General features: G+C 39.7%; 1 protein-coding gene across 2 annotated transcripts in view; it reads left to right on the forward strand.

Annotated features, from left to right (window-relative positions):
- The window catches only part of DNER (delta/notch like EGF repeat containing), a 267056-nt gene that overhangs the window by 169926 nt on the left and 76019 nt on the right, over window positions 1–21111 (forward strand). For both annotated transcript variants that reach the window (XM_074963860.1, XM_074963861.1), the window contains exon 5: window positions 889–1034. In XM_074963860.1, the coding sequence (XP_074819961.1) occupies window positions 889–1034 (146 nt within the window). The remainder of the gene's footprint in view (window positions 1–888; window positions 1035–21111) is intronic.

Raw genomic sequence — 21111 nt, forward strand, 5'->3', positions numbered from 1 at the left:
TTCAGTAAAATCAATAGGGTTCAGTCCAGTGATACCTAGAACAGTCCCTGAAGTTTTGGAATTGATTGAATGTGGTGGTCAAAAGTTCTCATGTTACATTGAAACACAGTAATGCCTTCAAGTAGAGTGTAAAGCTGCACAACTTTGACCTAAAATGCTACTAGGAAACATTTGAGTCGTTACTGATTTGTTGTAATTTATGTTGTGTTGTTTCAATGATGTGCTTATTAACTCTATTCAAACTAATTTTTCCATGCTACAGATTGATTATTTAAGTTAATTTTTAACCTAATATGTTCATTGTGGTGTCTTTGCTTTCATGTTACCCTTAGAAACTGAGGGAAATGTAATACAAAAAAGTTACAGAAATGTTTAACATTCTGCCTTTAGCAGACAAAATCAAGTAAAACGAGGCTTTTATTTTGTCACTTCAGTCTACTCTCCTAAGCTATTGTAGTTGTCTGTTATATATTTTATGGTACTTAAACTAAAATATAGTTTTATCGGAGAAAAGGCAAATTGAAGATCAACTTTAAGGCCTGGTTAAGTACTTTTTACTTAAGGCCATGTTAAGCAAATTATTCATTCATTCTTTGAGGTGAAATGGGAGTTTTGCCAGAGGAAGGAGTGCTGAATGAGACTCTAATGATGGATCTTGACTCCGGAATGTCTTCCATTTGTCAGTCAACTTGATCAGTAATATGAACAAATTCCACCCTAACTTAAATCCCATGTAAGCTTTCAGTAGGGTTTCATGAGACGTGTATGAGGGTGAAATTTGAACCATAGTTTCTATATATTCAATATCTTTTACTTTACAAATAATAAAACCGTTCGTTAGAAATTTTTATTTTAAATTAAAAACCTTTAATCTCTGTTTCTTTTCAGGTTTTGTGAATGATTCAGTTACTAAATGCATTGTGGCTTTACGCTTAACTGTGGTAGTAAAAGTCAGCACCTGCATGCCTGTGGGAAGCCACTCAGATGACTTTCAGTGTTTGGGAAAAGGAAAATGTATCACAAAACCATCTGAGGTAAGGTGAAACATTATCAAAAACCTTATTTAAAGAGTAGAGATTAAATGGGGTAGGACAAACATAGCTAATATGTTTAGACTAGTATTTCTATACTAATTCCATTGTGTGTGGGTGCGTACATGCATGTATGTCTATATGTTTCAAAAGCTGGTAAAGGTTACTGAGTAATAACAGTGTACTTATCTGTCACATCATTTACAAAACTCAAGATCTGAAAAGCAAATAAATAAATAATTAAAGAGGTGAAGAATCAAACATTGCCCAGATAACAAAAAATGATTCATATCAAGTATAAAGTAATGTATATTACATCACAACACAACCAACTTAACTTTCACCATCAAGGAATACTTTTCCTCACTAGTGATCTCAAAATATAAACACACCCCCTTTTGAAACAAAAGCATTAATTGATATATGTTCACATGAATGATCTCCATCGTGTTGTATTGGAAATTTCTTAAATATTTAGGTAAAAGATCAGTAGAGTGGGTACACAGCTTCCCCCAAGGACTATAGCCTGGCTTGAGAGCAGAGAGGGCAGGGAAAGCAGAGGCTGCACTGAAGAAAGCTGAGTTGCAATAAGGGGTGAACCCAAATCTTCACGTGAACCCACAGACCTGTACGATCTGGTTTGTGCAGCCCACGCAGCTCTGTTGTTTTTAAGGTTTTATGTAATCTTACACCATTCTCACCATGTATGTTAGTCTGTGTAATGACTTATTCAGAAATTACAAAATGGTGCCACCGATTCATCAAAGCATAATATAGTGGGGTAGTTACTCTGCTCCGGCCCTGAAGGGGTTAAACCAGCCCTGGGAGAGGGCTGAGGTTGCGAGAGGGCTGCTGCTGGCGAAAGCAGCAAGCCTAGGCTGATAGGGCGTGGCCCAGCTGTGGCACTTTCCCCTATCAGGCCACAGCTGGCCCTGATAAAAGGGCTATGAGCCAGGAGCTAGACACTCTCCCTCCAGCTTCAGAGGGAGAAGGACCTAGCTGCTTGGGAGCTGAGGGTGCATGCAACTGAGCATGCCGGGGAAAGGCAAGAGGAGCTGTTGAGCTCCCACCTGGCAACTCCCCAGGCTGCAGGCCTTGTCAAAGGCCAAACCAGGTACTGGGGTTGCAGAGGTTGCAACCCAGGGGCTAGGCAAAGGCATCAGGTCCAAACCCTGTTTTGCTAATGATGAATGGCTTATACACTGCAGTCTGCCCCAGTGAGCGGGGGCTAGATGGTGACTGGCAGTAGCCATAGACTGAGGCGAGGTGGGGAGAGAGGGTTGGGGGTTCCCCTGGGTGGGGAGATCCAGAGCGGTGGGGTTACTGCAGGGGGAAGAACCCTGCTGTAGAGGAGCACCAGGGTCCAGGAGGGACACGGGGGCCAACGACAGGCGAGACACAGACCGGCAGAGGGCGTTCCAGAGGACAACCAGTGGGAGGCGCCGCCGGGTGCGTCTTGCATCGCTACACATAACTATATATCAGCTTGGGTAGAGACAAGGCAGAGCTATTTGAGTAAGGTTGAAAATCAAAAAAGATACACTAGAATTGGAAAACGTACAGTGAAGGGTAACAAAAATTATTAGGGTTATGGAACAGCTTTCATATGAGGAGAAATCAAAAAGACTGGGACAGTTCAGCTTGGAAAAGAGATACCAAACAGGGATACGAGAGAGATCTATAAAATCATGACTGGGGTGGAGAAAGTGAATAAGGAAGTGTTATTTACCCCATCACATAACACAAGAACCAGGGATCACCCAATCAAACAAATAGGCAGCATGTTTTAAAAAAAAACATAATAGTATTTCTTCACATAATGCACAGTCAACCTGTGGAACTTGTTGCCAAGGGATGTTGTGAAGGCCAAAACTATAACTTGACTGAAAAAAAGAATTAGATTTGTTCATGGAGAATAGGTCCATCACTGGCTGTTAGCCAAAATTGTCAGGGATGCAATTCCATGCTCTGGGTGTCCCTAAGCCTCTGACTGCCACATCCTGGGACTGGATGACTGGGGATGGACCACTAGTTAATTGCCCTGTTCTGTTCATTCCCTCTGAAGCATCTGGGATTGGCCACTTTCAGAAGACACAGGATACTGAGCTAGATGGACCATTGGTCTGACCCACTATGGCCATTCTGATGTTTTTATGTTATGTTATGTTCTTCCTTACTATACCTGATTACTGTTGACTTCACTTCTCTTTCCCTTTAACAATACTATATTGAAGGACTATAGTAGAGATCATAGGAATTTCATTGATCACTTAGTGGTCTAAGAGTTCCTGTAGACAAAATAACATGCAAAGGAAAGAATTATAAAACCTTCTGCTAAATTCTGTTGTCTGATTGTCATTTTTACCAGTCTAGTCTGTGTTTCTTTGAATTAGGCCACATATTCTCCATTAGTTTATATGAAAAATGTCTTGTGTGTGTATATATATATATGTTTTTTAACAACAAACATTTTAGAGCAGAGTAAAAACCTAGATTAACTGTGAATATTTAATATTCACTTGGGAGATAAAAATAGTGGTGGCTGTTGAGCAAATATTAACATCTGTTAGCCTTCTGTGCACAGGAAAGTTGGCATGTTTGGGGAATTAATAGCTCAGCTGCTACCATTTACTAATTTAAACTCGAAACAAAAGCACATTACATTGACAGAAAATTATAGTTTGAACTGCAGTGATAATAATTGAACTGCTAAAATACATATATCCATGACAGTATTAACATCTGGAAGAATGGAACAGCTTCTTCAGACCTGAAAAATAAAGTTTTTAAAATACTTGAGATAATATGCACGCAATTACTACAAGACCATTTTAGAAATAAATGCTACTTTCCAGTTTAGGGCCTTACTGTAGTAGTTGTCTATCAGTGTTGTTCATTCAAGTAGTCATGTTTCCTATTTCATAAACTAGTTTAATTTTTTAATTTATTTCCTTCTAAATTTTAAATTTTTCTTTCAGAACCACAGCTTTCTAAATCACATAAGCTTCTTACATAATAATACATTAAACACTTAGTATGGGACATCATAATGTGAATATGTGCCCATTCTTTATTTAGTAAGAAGAATTATTTAATTTAGAATGGATAATTTTATTTGTTTGGATTTTTAAATGCATTAATTAACACTCCTAAAGCACAGGTACAAAAATTTTGAAACTTTATAAGAGTAGTTCAACCAAAAATCATGTGGAAGATAAAGCATATGAACTAGAATGTTCACTAAAAAAGGAGGAAGGCAGTACACATCTCCCTTTCCTCTTTCTCCCTGTTTATTTTCCCACCTTCTCTCTCTTTTCTCCATCTGTTAATATGTTGTTATATTACATAGACCTGAAGATCTACATTGACTGACTGATACATTGATCTGTATCTGACTGTTTTGGAAGAAATGATGACCTGTTGGTGTATTCTGTGTTTCATTCATGAAGATGTGTGTATTATAATTTGTAATGAACCTATTTATATAGATCTTTGACCCGAACCGTTTTACAAACCGTTTTACAAAAAATAAAAAAGAAACAAAATTGGTTCAGTGCTATCAAATAGGGTCTGTCAACCTTCAACTTCAAAACCGCTTTCAATATCCACCACTCCACCTTAAAATCTTTGGAAAACAAATGCTCAATATAAGCCTTGGTGCAAGTTCTGGCAGTCATTAAATCCAGGCCTTGGCAGACCAAAGGGGAAGTACTTTTCAGGGGTGAAGAACCCTCACTGAGAATGCCCAATCGGTAGATCGCATTCATGTAATCATTGCTAGTCTTTGTTGTTGTAGTGGCATAGAACCACGTAAAGAATCAGTCTATAGGGACAGCAAGGCATCACACCATTTAAAGTTTTATAGGTTAAAACTCAGAACATGGAATTATTTTTGCAAACAATGGCCTTTTTCATTGAAAAATTTCAAAACTCAGGTTTTTTGACGAGCTTTATAGCTGGTAGAGAAACGACATACACTTTTCCTGAAAATAATGAAAAAAGGATAATTTTTTGTCAGAAAATTTCAAATTTCAAACTTTTTTTGCAGCAGCTCTAAAAATGAATGCATTAAACCTCAGTCAGAAATCATTTGGTATCAGTGCCAATAACGCATAACAGATGTAACGTTCTGCCTATGATAAACATGGCCAAACAGCCAGGCAGATGTATTTTGAAATTTTAGAATAGTCTTAAGGTATGTCCCTCCTTTTAGAGTGTATTACAGTCATGCAATCCAGTCTTGATATGACAAAAGCTTGGATGACCTTGATGAGATCTGTATCTGAAAGAAAATGTTGCAACCTTTTTGCCAAGCACACAGGATGAGTTGTTTTTTGGTTAAGTGCTGAAACTTGTAACATCCAGCAGCTTCTGAACTCCAACTAGATATCTAGCTTGTAAGCCTGCATAAGAAATGATAGGCTTTGCTATTTCTTCAGATTGTATCCTGCACCTTATAAGCATCACCTTTGACTTTTCTGGGGTGAACCTCAATCAACTAATCCTCATGAACACCCCAATCTCTGTTAGACATGAAACAAGTCATTCAGCTGCGCTGGCTGTGCTAGGAGAGAGAGAAATATAAAGTTGGATGTCATCTGCATACTATAGACAGCACATGTATTTCTAACCTCCTAAAAGTCCAAATGGTCATTGAACAGGAGAGGGGACAGAATGGAACTCTCTGTGTGTCTGCATGGGAGAGCCCTTGAGGGAAATGAGTAATTGTCTAGGACTACCCTCTTGGTTCTCTTAAGGAGAAAGGAATGGAGTCACTTGAGGGTTTCCATCTATTAGTGCTAGGCTCTGTAGGGGAGAAAACACACCTGATTGTGTTGCCCGATTTGTTGAGTGGATATTGATTATATCAATTTTCCTTTAGAGTTTCCAGTTAAACTCCCAATTGACAAAACAGTTAAACTTCTTGAGGTTTGCCAGGTTCCCGCCCCAGAGTCGAACACAACAGAAAGATTAAGTTCAATTTCAAATTCAGTTTCTTGTTGGGGACCCAGACGTGCACAACAGTGGCACTCAGAGTAGAGCTGAGATTTTAATAATTTTGTTAATACAGTCAGTAAAAACACAGATGTTCCAAACCAAATGAGAATGTAACTATAGTGCAACATGAGTCTGATGTCCCACATCATCCCATATGCATACTCTCACAATTCTCATGGAGACCTAGAGGTAGGAAGGCAGGGTCCTATCTGATCACTGGCATGCTAAGCTAGTCTGGTGGTCAAGGTCCTGAGAGCTCTCTAGCTTCTGTGGTTGTTGGGCCAATTATAGGGTCCGGTGGCTTCCATGAATATGCATATAAATATTCTGCTTCGTCTATCCAAAACTAAATACCTCACCCTGATAATATTGGGGTGTCCTTATCCTATAGGTTAGCATATTAGTTATCCCAAGTCCATTGTCATATATGTCAATTAAGTTGCCATAACAATCCTGCAATTATATGTTTGCAGATATTCTTATCCCAAAATACTTGAAATACCTGTTAGTTATTTCATGCACAATTAGCAAAATTGCAACTGTAAACCAAGCAAAAATCTTATGTTAGGTTCTCCTATAACTCTGTGTTTTTATTGGTTAACTTTCTTATGCTAAGGTTTGTAGGTCTAAAGCCTCATGCTAAGTGCTCAAGCTGGGTCTTACAGGGTTTGGGGCTGTAGGTTCGTTGCATTACCGCTGGATACAATATTTATATTCTGCAGGCTACAATGATCAGTGATAACTAAGCCAGGTAACATATCTAAAAGAATCAGGAATGGTTATCATCAGTGATCACAACTGGTACAGTTTATGATATGCTCTCTAACACTAACCAGGGCCACAGCTGTCCCAACAATCTTCCTCCAAAAATGAAAGTTTGAGCCTAGGCGATAGCTGAAGAGATTTTTTTCTTGATCAAGGGTCTAACAATTGTTTCTTGGAAAAAGAAGCTGGTATCTCGCGGATGCCCCCGACACCACCCTCCACCGCAAAGGAGTTTATGTGGCCCTTACATGCACAGGAATAGATGGAAGGGCTCAGACTATGTCCCCAGCATATTTGCCTATTCAGTCAAAGGGTGTGTAGACTTCATTTTTGGAGGTGGTGGAGGCAGTTACATATATTGAGTCAAAAGGAGATTTACTAATTCGCTCCATCATTGGCCATTTCTTTGCTCACTGTACTTTATCACACCAGTTCCAAGAGGCTGAAATATTTTTTTTTATGTGGTTCTCAAGGTTCCTTTCCCACTCTGAACTCTAGGGTACAGATGTGGGGACCTGCATGAAAACCTCCTTAGCTTACTTTTACCAGCTTAGGTTAAAACTTCCCCAAGGTACAAACTATTTAACCTTTTGCCCTTGGACTTTATCACTGCCACCACCAAACGTCTAACGGGTATATTACTGGGAAAGAGTCTGTTTGGAAACGTCTTTCCCCCCCAAAATCCTCCCAACACTTACACCCCCTTTCCTGGGGAAGGCTTGATAAAAATCCTCACCAATTTGCATAGGTGAACACAGACCCAAACCCTTGGATCTTAAGAACAATGAAAAAGCAATCAGATTAATAAAAGAAGAATTTTAATAGAAGAAAAAGTAAAAGAATCACCTCTGTAAAATCAGGATGGTAAATACCTTACACGGTAATTAGATTCAAAACATAGAGAATCCCTCTAGGCAAAACCTTAAGTTACAAAAAGACACAAAAACAGGAATCTACATTCCATTCAGCACAGCTTATTTTCTCAGCCATTTAAAGGAATCAGAATCTAATGCATATCTAGCTAGATTACTTACTAAGTTCTAAGACTCCATTCCTGTTCTGTTCCCGGCAAAAGCATCACAGAGACAGAGAGAGAGGCTTTTTTTCTCCCTCCCCTCAGCTTTTGAAAGTATCTTGTCTCCTCATTGGTCATTTTGGTCAGGTGCCAGCGAGGTTATCCTAGCTTCTTAACCCTTTACAGGTGAAAGGGTTTTTCCTCTGGCCAGGAGGGATTTTAAAGGTGTTTACCCTTCCCTTTATATTTATGATGGTGGTTCTCAAATTGAAACGTTTTTTTTTTTGTTGGTCCTACAAAAGAAGCAGATATCCAACCCCCATTTTTCTGGCCAATGAAGTAATACTGTTAAAAATAATAGGTTATTAGGAGATCATTCCTGAAATGTGTTCTGCCCTCAATCCCCATTCAAATCAGCATGAGTCAAAGATCCAGGGAATTCAGTTTTAGTATACATCTGTTATAGCATAGAGCATACTGAAAACAGACAAGTGAATAATAATAATAGGGAGCATATTTATTAAGGGAATAACTTGCAATGGGAACTGCTTCTAGCACACTGTAGCTTATGGCTAACTACCAGCAGCAGGTGGAGCTATTGGACCTAGAGAAGCCATAGAGAGGTCAGTTTCTGAAAGAGACAGATTCCAAAGTATTACAGGCAGAAAGAATTAGAATTAGCAATATCCTTCATAAGTCTTCGCTACAGATAAAATTTGGGCTCACAACTATAACTATTCTTTAATTTCTACAGAAAAGTCCTTCAATTCTTTGGAACGTACTGGGGAAACAACACTAACATTTATGATTATCTACATGCAACCAAACTACTTTAAAAATCATTCTAGACTGAGGATAATCAGCCAAGGCATCAATTATGTTTCTGATTTCCAAATATAATTAATTTATGAACAGTTTTTTACCCCATTGAGAATAAAAATGTCATTTTATTTATTTCTCCTCCTTACTGATTTTTCTAACAGAAGTTTTCTTGCTCTTTAGCCCTACAATTTAAAGACTGGAAACTGATTCAGAACCAATATGACCAGTGTAGTTTTAATTACCTTGATTCTGGGAGGTGCATGCTAAGTTGAGTGGCATGTTTTTGACACTGTTTTCCTCATCCAAGGTGAGACTTGCCCTGGAATGGCTTGGTGATTTTTTTAGTGATATAGCAAGCAACTGCCAAAACTATATACTCAACGTGACTCAGCCATAGTGTCAGTTTCCCACAAGGCTGATCGTCTGTCCTTCTTTTTGCAAAGCTGAAACTTTAATTTTATTTATCTTTACTACATGCCCTTTGTGATTTTCTGTTTTTTTTTTTTACCTATAATTCATTCTGTTTGTGTAATCTAGTCTTCCAAGACGCAAAGCATGTTGTTAGAAGAATGTGTAAAAGGCCTAGTGCCATGAATAAGCTAAAAGCTCCACTGGCTATAGTCGCTGCTTCCACTGCCAACAGGAATATTAATGACCAACTTTGTTTGTTTATGTGCCTCGCCATTTTGCTTCAAATGCATTTTAATGCAAAAGAAATATGCTACCACATCTGCTTAACTGGAAAGTAAATTATAATTAACAGTTTCCTGTAGTATAAGTACAGAGGCATGCTGTAGAGCGTGTAAATCAGTAAACAAATAAATTTGGTCCAGATCAAGAGCTCATTACCCAGCTTTTACTCATTCCTTACTCAGGAAAACTCCTGAGTAAGGAATATGTTGGCCCCCTATGTTTGGATGGAGTCAAATATTATTTTCACCAGCTGTTGAATACAATGTAGTAGTAAAATCAAAAGGGCTTCCAGGGTATAGATTCCCTTCCAATTTTTGCTGTACTGATGATGAGAGGAGTGCAATACACAGTCCTCTGGTCCAAATTTTGTTGAGAGAGTGGATTCTGAGTCAAGGTTGCATCCTCTTCCGACAGAATTTCTGCCTGTGTAGGAACACCATCTCCCCGAATAACATTAGATAGGCCAACAAAAGCACTTGTCCGTCAACATAGCTGTGTCTACACTGGAGGTTTTGTTAGCATAGCTTTGTTGGTCAGGTGTGTGGTGTTTTCCACTCTTCCCCCATTAACATAGCTATGCCAGTATAAATTTTAAGTTTAGACGAAGGCTTTGATTCATACATGAAAAATATACTTTATTAGGTTTCATCTTTGTATGCTTTGCAACATACATGCATGATCTTTGTATTTTTGCCAGTATGGGCTAACAATGAGGTTGGAATAATGGCACGTAAATCATGTGTAACTAGCATCTTTAACCTTCTAAAGAAATGCATACTTTTTAAGATCTATATTATGATGAAGGAATCAATTACAGTTTAAGTAGCATAAACTTTATTAGTTTAACAATAAAAAAAACTTGAAGATCTTCATACATCATTTTTCCTTAACATTAATAAATTTTCATAATATGGTTTTGCAGAACATCACTATATTACATTCAAGTTACAAAAATAAATCTATGATTATATCATTAGAATAAACCAGAATTTACAAAAAGGGTTTTTTCAGTGTGTCCATTTTTGTCACATGCAGAACACAATATAACTCCAGACTGTGCCATGATATATACTGTGGCAAATTATAACAAACATGTTTTCTATCCAAGGTTTTAAAAGTTTAAAAACCTGTAAGAAAACGTATTTGAATATTTGCCCCAGTTTCAGTCATTGGTGGTCAGCCACTAATGTAGCTTCACAGTGAAATCCTTAGGTAAAGCTCCCCTATAAACCGCCATATGTTCCAGTACAGTTTACCCGGTTTTCAAGTTGGGGCTGCTGCACCAGTGCTAATTGGATCCTATAGTAATTTTCCCTGTCTATACTAGGGGTTTGTGCTGGTGCAGAGATATTGGTGGTACCATTCTGTTTAGGATTACGACAATGTCTGAAATTCCCCATGTAGAAAAATCGAAGGAGACAATTGAAAATTAATATGCAGTGCCTTTATGTATGTAGCAGTAAATAAATATAAATGCACTAATAAACGCTTCAAGATTCAGAAGATGTTACTGCCTATCAGAAAAGTTATCAAAACCAGACACGGCTGACCTAGCTGCTAAAGTTATTTAATTCCTTCTGAAACACGCAAATGTTCTGGGGTGTTTTCTCTGAATGACATCAGTATGAAACCAGCTCTATTCAGAGGCAATACTAGAACAGCATATTTTCTGGACATTATTCAGTATGTCATTTAGCACTGAAGCAATTACCACTATTAGCATTTAAGTCATCACAAATAGGATTTCATTAAGATAAATGACAGGAAGGCCGCACCTCTCCTGATGCTACTGTTTTAGTCTGTCTGGTTGCATTCAGATGCAATAAAACAGTGAATGTACGGATATACGTTCTGATGGCAGTCTTCACAAACAAAGAATCAGAATCATAGAATAACAGAGTTGGAAGGGACCTCTGGAGGCCATCTAGTCCAACCCCCTGCCCAGAGCAGGACCAATCCCAACTAAATCATCCCAGCCAGGGCTTTGTCAAGCCTGACCTTAAAAACTTCTAAGGAAGGGGATTCCACCACCTCCCTAGGTAACGCATTCCAGTGCTTCACCACCCTCCTAGTGAAAAAGTTTTTCCTAGTATCCAACCTAAACCTCCCCCACTGCAACTTGAGACCATTACTCCTTGTCCTGTCATCTGCTATCACTGAGAATAGTCTAGATCCATCCTCTTTGGATCCACCTTTCAGGTAGTTAAAAGCAGCTATCAAATCCCCCCTCATTCTTCTCTTCCGTAGATTAAACAATCCCAGTTCCCGCAGCCTCTCCTCATAACTCATGTGTTCCAGTCCCCTAATCATTTTTGTTGCCCTTCGCTGGACTCTCTCCAATTTCTCCACATCCTTCTTGTAGTGTGGGGCCCAAAACTGGACACAGTACTCCAGATGAGGCCTCACCAATGTCGAATAGAGGGGAACGATCACGTCCCTCGATCTGCTGGCAATGCCCCTACTTATACACCGCAAAATGCCATTGGCCTTCTTGGCAACAAGGGCACACTGTTGACTCATATCCAGCTTCTCGTCCACTGTCACCCCTAGGTCCTTCTCTGCAGAACTGCTGCCTAGCCATTCGGTCCCTAGTCTGTAGCGGTGCATGGGATTCTTCCATCCTAAGTGCAGGACTCTGCACTTGTCCTTGTTGAACCTCATCAGATTTCTTTTGGCCCAATCCTCCAATTTGTCTAGGTCCCTCTGTATCCTATCCCTACCCTCCAGCATATCTACCACTCCTCCCAGTTTAGTGTCATCCGCAAACTTGCTGAGGGTGCAATCCACACCATCTTCCAGATCATTAATGAAGATATTGAACAAAACTGGTCCCAGGACCAACCCTTGAGGCACTCTGCTAGATACTGGCTGCCAACTAGACATGGAGCCATTGATCACTACCCGTTGAGCCCGACAATCTAGCCAACTTTCTACCCACCTTGTAGTGCATCCATCCAGCCCATACTTCTTTAACTTGCTGATAAGAATACTGTGGGAGACCGTGTCAAAAGCTTTGCTAAAGTCGAGGAATAACACGTCCACTGCTTTCCCTTCATCCACAGAACCAGTTATCTCATCATAGAAGGCAATTAGATTAGTCAGGCATGACTTTCCCTTGGTGAATCCATGGTGACTGTTCCTGATCACTTTCCTCTCGTCTAAGTGCTTCAGAATTGATTCCTTGAGGACATGCTCCATGATTTTTCCGGGGACTGAGGTGAGGCTGACCAGCCTGTAGTTCCCAGGATCATCCTTCTTCCCTTTTTTAAAGATGGGCACTACATTAGCCTTTTTCCAATCTTCCGGGACTTCCCCCGATTGCCATGAGTTTTCAAAAATAATGGCCAATGGCTCTGCAATCACATCCGCCAATTCCTTTAGCACTCTCGGATGCAATGCATCCAGCCCCATGGACTTGTGCACGTCCAGTTTTTCTAAATAGTCCCGAACCACTTCTTTCTCCACAGAGGGCTGGCCACCTCCTCCCCATGCTGTGCTGCCCAGTGCAGTAGTCTGGGAGCTGACCTTGTTCGTGAAGACAGAGGCAAAAAAAGCATTGAGTACATTAGCTTTTTCCACATCCTCTGTCACTAGGTTGCCTCCCTCATTTAGTAAGGGGCCCACACTTTCCTTGGCTTTCTTCTTATTGCCAACATACCTGAAGAAACCCTTCTTGTTACTCTTAACATCCCTTGCTAGCTGCAACTCCAGGTGTGATTTAGCCTTCCTGATTCCATTCCTACATGCCCGAGCAATATTTATATACTCATCCTGGTCATTTGTCCAATCTTTCACTTCTTGTAAGCCTCTTTTTTGTGTTTAAGATCAGCAAGGATTTCACTGTTAAGCCAAGCTGGTCGCCTGCCATATTTACTATTCTTTCTACACATCGGGATGGTTTGTCCCTGTAACCTCAATAAGGATTCTTTAAAATACAGCCAGCTCTCCTGGATTCCTTTCCCCCTCAAGTTATTCTCCCAGGGGATCTTGCCCATCAGTTCCCTGAGGGAGTCAAAGTCTGCTTTTCTGAAGTCCAGGGTCCGTATTCTGCTGCTTTCCTTTCTTCCTTGCGTCAGGATCCTGAACTTGACCATCTCATGGTCACTGCCTCCCAGGTTCCCACTGCCTCCAGGTTCCCACTTTTGCTTCCCCTACTAATTCTTCCCGGTTTGTGAGCAGCAGGTCAAGAAGAGTTCCACCCCTAGTTGGTTCCTCCAGCACTTGCACCAGGAAATTGTCCCCTACAGCTTTGTTTCATAATGAAAGCTAAAGTATTTTAGGTAGAGGCTTTCATTTACATGGGTGTAAGTCAATGACTTCAGTGGAGTTACTCCAGATTTACACTTGTCTAAATCAGAGTAATATTTGGTCCATACATTATAGTAATTACCCAAAAATTTGAACGAATATTAAGTCTTTCGGAGCAAGAAAGAGGCAGGCATCAGTTTAGGTCTGGACATAGTTAAGGACAAATCTACTATAATTAAGAATGCAGAATGAATTATCTGTCTCTATGTAGTTTTTATAGTCTCTCTTGCTTGTTGTAAAAATGATATCAGAAATCCAGCATCTGATACAATGATTATTACTCTTATTTATTTCCAGTAGTACCCACTTAACTTGTTTTGGCTGTAGGTACAGTATATCACTAGAAAATAGCAGAGAATTTATATTTTGGATTTACTAATAAGAAATTGGTTTGATTTCAATTTAATTGTTACCCAAATATTTGTGTATGCTGCTGTTCTAGATTTACACTCCATATTATAGTTAACTAAAATACACAGAAGAATTGTATATAAATTACGTTATTTGGTTTGAATTGTTTAGTTATCATTCTGTTTAGGATTACAACAGTGTGTAATTTCTTCTTCCCTTTGTGTGGCTTTTGTGCTCAAATTAATGAGCACGTCACCTACTCACGAAAAAAATATATGATTTGGAAAAAATGAAGATGACTTATCTAATAGCAAATAATGACACCTAATGATCTCTGCAGAATAACTTCTGTGAATCCCCAAACTGTTATGTATCATTAGAAATTTGAGTTTGAAGTGTTGCAACCCTTTTCATTGTCAAAATTTCAAAAAAAAACATTTTGTTACTGTATTTTATGGTAAATTGCTACTACATATCTTCTGACATCATCATCATTATCCTTAGCTTTTTGACTGTCCATTTTGTTAAGATTAGTGAGTAAAACACTTTTGAATTTTATGCCTCTCTTACTCCGGTACATATATAACATAGTGACTAGTATTCTGTGCATACGAGATAGTAGATCTCCATGTTTAGTTGAGTGGACATGAGGGTGGAAAAACATGATTTTCATTAGTATTTTAATTTTTCCATTATGCTTTTTCTAAATAAATTACTGCTCACATCTTTTATAACTGAGATCTGTGCTGTACTTTGGTCAGTTTAGATATATATTTGAACACCCTGAAGTTTGGTGAAGTTCGCACTGGATTCTGATGCAAACTTCATCACTGACCCCAATCTCTGTAATAAGTTGAATCAAAACTCCAGATGCAAGCATCTGCAGGCTCTGTGGAAGTTGACATCTGGGTCTTAATTTAAACTCTGCCTGAAGCCCTCCTCTGCCTAAGCAACACCATTCTCAAGGCTATTATAATGTAATTGGCTGTAAGCAGAACTCCTTATTTACTTCAGTGTAAAAAGAAAAGGAGTACTTGTGACACCTTCATCCGATGAAGTGAGCTGTAGCTCATGAAAGCTTATTCTCAAATAAATTGGTTAGTCTCTAAGGTGCCACAAGTACTCCTTTTCTTTTTGCGAATACAGACTAACACGGCTGCTACTCTGAAACCTGTCATTACTTCAGAGTGGTGTTCTGCTTAAAACTGATAACATGATATGGCTCTAAATCACAATTTGCTGCTCCTCTACTGCAGATAACTTTCTGTGTTGTACTGTTATGTCCTTTCCTTCCCCTAATATACTCAGCCATGCAGGGCTGAACTAAGGCAATCTAGTGCCCCTGTGGCTCTGCCCTGTCCTGTGGCCCCACCCTTATTTGTGCTGGCAGCAGGATTCAGAGTTAAATTGAATGGGGTACTGTTTAAGGGTGTGTGCAGACCGAGACAAACGTTAGTTAAGTCAATTCATATTTTCATTACATACATGCAGGGGTGCTGGAACAATTTTTATAGTGGGGTGCTGAGAGACATTTACACACTGTAAGCCCTGTATATAATGGAAATCACTTCAAGCCTCACACAATGGGATTCCAGTTCTAATTGAGATGTTTGGGCACTAATAATAATAATAATTAATAATAATACCTAGCTCATAAATAGTGCTTCTCAAAGCACTTTATAAAGGTCAATATTATTATCATTTTACAGATGAGTAAACTGAAGCATAGAGAGGAAATGACTTGCCCAAGATCAATAATTGGTCAATAATCCAGTGGCAGATCCAGGAATATAACCCAGTTCCAGGCCAATGCTCTGTTCACTAGGCCACATTGCCTCCCCATCACACAAACACTACCATTATTATACAAATATTGGCTCAATTTCAGGAAAGCACTTAAGCATAACCTGGAGTTTATCTGGAATTGCAACTTTTCTGAGATGTTTTATCCCCTGTTTCTCAAAAATAGTTGTACTCCAAAAGAGGGAGAATAGTCCATCTGGATCATTGCGTTGTGGGTTCCATTTCTTTTTGTGTAGGCTGCTCTAGAACAATAATTTTCTAGAGTTTCGGGATTCTTAGATTAGCAGCACTTCAAACAAAGCTGAAACCCACACTATAAAACTCCTGTAGCTTGGTAGAAAAGCCACCAGGCTTTTGAGTATTTTTATGAGTTAAATGTGTGAGAACCGAATGTAAGCAGAGAATGACTGCATAATGAACTGGCTAAACCATTCTGGCTGAATTTTTCCTGAGGAAGACATGCAATATGGATTTCATCCCAAAATTGGTAACATTTGACAAAGTTATAATCAACTGAAAATTAGGTTTTATGATGTTGAAGTGTCAGGCAACCTTAACAATAAGTGGTGCTACCAGATCTTCCTACCATAACGTGCACATGCATAAATGTTAATGAAATATACCTGCAAAAAACACTGCAAGTGAAATTGAAAATGACCTCAGGACATTGACTTCTAATGGTGTAAATTAGGATCAGCGAATTTGGCTTTTATAAAAGTTGACGAAGTATTGGCTTCATATGTACAATCAGTGGCAAAGTACACCAGGGAAAGCAGCCTTCCCAAACCTCCACAGTCCACAAAGCAGTATTAGTTTAGTCAGCAAAGTTTGAAATGCCTTGTAATTTAGAAATGATGAATACATTTACCTGTAAAGGTGATAAAGCAGAATAGCAAATCTTTGAGTCTTGATCAGGTCTAACGTCTGGCAAAGCAGTTTGCTGAGGGGATTGATATTGGAATGCAAAGCCTTTCCTACGCACCATGACTTTTCAAGTAAAGCTCAGGTTGGAAGTGAAAACATTGTGACATATGATTGATGTTCGATGGCCTGTGTAAAAATAAGTTGATAGTTCATTGCGTAGGTCCCAGTGATGAGCTGCCAAAATCTGAAGAACCGGTTCCTTCAGTCACTCCGGGTCTTCAGCAGCACGTCCTTCACTCGCTCCGGGTCTTCGGCAGCACTGAGGGACCCATCGCCGAAGTGCTGCCGAAGACTCGGAGCACCGCTGGGTGCGTAAAAAGGGATTCTCAAGGGGAGCCTCCCCAGCTGGGAGCTCAGGCGGGCCGGACAGGACACTCCTGTGGGCCAGAATTTGCCCAACCCTTTAACGACCGGTTCTAAACCGGCTTCTAAATTTATCAACTGGTTCACGTGAACCGGTGCAAACCAGCTCCAGCTCACCACTGGTAGGTCCTACATAGCAAGAGTCCACATCATAAAAATCACTTTCAAAAGTGACTTCGGCACTGGGGCGTAACTCTTATTAAAGGTCAATGGGACTTAGATTTCTGAATGCCTAAAGCACTTTTTAAATGAGATTTAGACTCCAAATTTACTTCAGATGCTTTTGAAAATGTTACCCTTAATCACTACTAAACCACTGTCGAGGACAAATTGGCATCTTTGTTGTTTGACATTCACAGCAGGGAGGACAGTCCCTTTGCCCTGAGATGTAGCTTCTTCAGGTCTGGAATGAGAGACATTGATAAGTATCCATATAGTCCACTGCGTCTGTGTACTTGTTCTGTGGATAAACAGAAGATTTCACTTTCCATGTTTGTCAAATTGGGCATTTTTCAAAAGCACTAAATTCACTGAAGAAGAAAAAAAAGCAGGCCATGTAGATTTTATATTTAAATGAAACAATCTTCAAAAGACTTGTGTTTTCCCAGAGGTTAACATTAAAGAAACTATCATGAATGAAAACATTAATTAAAACACAAATTTTGTACTATTTACTTTTCTTCACTAATCAGATAAGCTAATGACATGGTACCATTTCATCAGATGTTTGGTTGCATTTTAGTTTACAGATAATCTGTATTTAAACATGGAATGAAAAGTATAGTCTGGTACTAACCATAGCCTTTATCCACAGCATCTGTGCTTCTGTTGCCATTACATGCACCTTAATTTCTCATAAAGTGTAGAGAACCAAAACAGTTACTTAAATACTTTAGAACAGCATTTCCCAAACTGGTGTTCCGCATGATGTGAATAGGTGTTCCGTGAAAGAATCATAATTAAAAAAAAGGGTCTTGCACTTGATTTTTGTACTACTTTATACATGCTTTCCAGTTAGAAATTGTTAGTTCAAGTTATTTTAAATTTGTATTTTTGCTTTGTTTTATAAAATAAAATATATTTGAGCATAAATAACGCAATTTTTATTTGAAAACCAAATGACTACAAAATAATATTAGAAGTGTTCCGTAAATATATACGAGGTGTTCCGTGGCCAAAAAAGTTTGGGAAACGCTGCTTTAGAAGATAGTTTATTTCTATGCAGTGTTGTAGCTGTGTCAGTCACAGAATATTAGAGAGACAAAGTGAGTGAGGTAATATCTTCTATTGGACCAACTTCTGATGTCTCTCACCAACCAGAAACTGGTCCAATAAAAAATATTTTGTCTTTCTAGTTTATTTCTAGGCAGTTCAATAGATTTATCATATAGTTCAAATAGAAATTATGGGCTTGATGCAAAAATTATTGGGTGAGCTTCTTAGACCTGTGTTATGCAGGAGCTCAGACTGGAGGATCATAATAGTCCCTTCTGGTGTTAAAATCTATGAATCTGTTAAAAGGCTACGCCAATATTGTATTTTGTGACATCATTACTGTTTGATATGCAATCAAAAATCTTTAGAATTGTAGTATTAGCTCAAGAGGCTAGAGAGAGGGGAAAGGAGGTTTTAAGGCAAGATTGAAAGAGACATGTCTCAATGGTTTGGATTACAGTCATCTGGAGATTTCCAGATATGTGGGGAAGTATAAAGGGAGACCGCTCTAACCAGCAATGAGCTGCCAAAATCTTAACAATGGGTTCCCTCCGCACCTCACGACGGGGTCGTTGCCCACCCCTGCCCCCTAGGATTCCTGCCCCATCCAACCCTCCCGTGTTCCTTGACCCCCCCCAACCCCATCCACCCCACTCCCCTGTCCCCTGACTGCCCCCAGAACCGGGTAGGAGGGTCTCGTGGGTCACCGTAGTGGGTGCCCACCCCACCCCTAAGAGCCAGAGGCACCTGCCGGGAGGTGAGGTGGGGAGTCCCGGAGGTGCTTACCTGGGGCAGCTCCCAGGAAGCATCCGGCAGGTCCCTCTGGCTCTTAGGGGTGGGGAAGTGTAGCTGGGGGGGAGCAGGGGGAGCGGCTGCTCCCCAACTGATCACATCAAAAGTGGCGCCTTAGGCGCCGACTCTGTGGGTGCTCCGGGGCTGGAGCACCCATGGGGAGAATTTGGTGGGTGCAGAGCACCCACTTGCAGCTTCCCACCCCACACCCGGCCCCAGCTCACCTCACCTCACCTCCGCTCTGCCTCTTCCCCTGAATGCGCCGCCCCGCTCTGCTTCTCCGCCCCCTCCCCTGGCTTCCCGCAAATCAGCTGTTCAGCGGGAAGCCGGGGAGGGTGAACCGGCTCCAGCTCACCACTGGCTCTAACTGGTGAGTACAGGCCAAGGAATATGTGCAACCAAAATTGGAGTGGAACTAATGGGTGGGGAAACAGGAGGGAAATGTGATCAAAATAGTAGACTGAAGCAAATCCCTAGAAAGTTTTCAATAATTAGAGGGAACTTTTGAACTAGAATGAGAGAAAGATTTGGAAGCCAATTATATGGCACAGGATGGTAGTAATTTGGGCCAAAAATGGTTCTGTTGAATTATTTATAATAATTTGTAGCTGTAATTATTAACCTATTGCCTGAAAATCAAAATTCAAATGAAATATTTATTGAGTGTATGAATAATACTCACCATATGTGTACAGTGCTTTACATATTCTAAGTGTTCTGTTAATTAATCCTCTTAAATGGGGTCTAGGTACCCCAGTAACAGGCCCCTTAGAAATGAGTAGTTAGATTAAATATATGAGATGCTGCTGCAGAAAAGATTTTGAAAACAATTGAATTATATTTTCTAAATAAAATAGTCTTTTGCAGCAGTGTCTCATAGGTGTTTATGTATAGAGTTAGAGACTAAACAGCCACAGTGCACAAAACATAATTAAATATTTTTAGCTCCTGGTTTATATAAACATCTTATTGGGTTAGAAGGCAATTTAAAAACTACTAAGGAGATTTGAACAACAGCGTAAAAAGAATCTGCAGTTTCAAGGACAACAAATAGCTATTGTACAAATTTTCCTCTGTATCAAAGACTGGTTGCTTAAATGATCACCTGGCTACCAAGAAAAAGGCAAAGAAGATAGCTAATGTATAGCTTTCTGAATAGGCTATTGACATGAAAGGAAACACTTGTAAACACTGCAAGAATGGTTGGAAGGCCATGTGAGTTTCAGGAATGAATATTTTTCAGAGTAGCAGCCGTGTTAGTCTGTATTCGCAAAAAGAATATCATTTATATACGTCGCCTCTGATTCTCCCCTCTTACTCTGATGTCTAACTGGTGTAACACTACTGAAGTCAACAGATTTACGTCAGCCTAAGTGACAAAAGAGTCGGGCCTGTCATTCTTGAATCTGCCCTTTTGAAAAGCATGACCACAAAATATTCTGTGGGCAGCAAGCTATATACTAGATTGTTCTTTTATTTCCATCTGTGCGTTTGGGTTTGGGAGGGAGTCTCAGATCTGCAGTTCTGCTAAACAGTGGTCAATTTTTAACTATTACAGAGATACCCACGTCTCAACACAAGCTATGCTTTAGTCAATCACAAGTCAATACAGGGGAAACTGTAAATTTGACGGCCTGTTATATACAGGAAGTTAGGCTAGAGGATCTGCTGGTCTATTCTGGCCTTAAACTCTATGAATCTGTATGTGGAATTACATTTACACTAGGTGTATGTTTTCTGCAATATGTTTTGTTTTCATTTTTAGGGACCTAATGGAGATTCCTGGTGTTATATTCCCTGAACATATTGTACATGGAAATGTTCTGATTTTCCTCAGGTTGCTCTAATCAGCAACACTTTGCACTTGGCCCCAAGGTTGGGTGACTACAGTGCAAACAATTCCTCCTGAGATATAACCAAGGATCGGTCCCTTTGTAAGGAAAACAGGAAATGGATATAGTCCATGATGTGCGACATGACCAAGTTCATATTGCAACCTCGATATTACAGTAACATAGTTTATTTAATTTG

The sequence above is a fragment of the Natator depressus genome, chromosome 9, assembly GCF_965152275.1.
Source record: "Natator depressus isolate rNatDep1 chromosome 9, rNatDep2.hap1, whole genome shotgun sequence".
In the NCBI taxonomy this organism is placed as follows: domain Eukaryota; kingdom Metazoa; phylum Chordata; order Testudines; family Cheloniidae; genus Natator; species Natator depressus.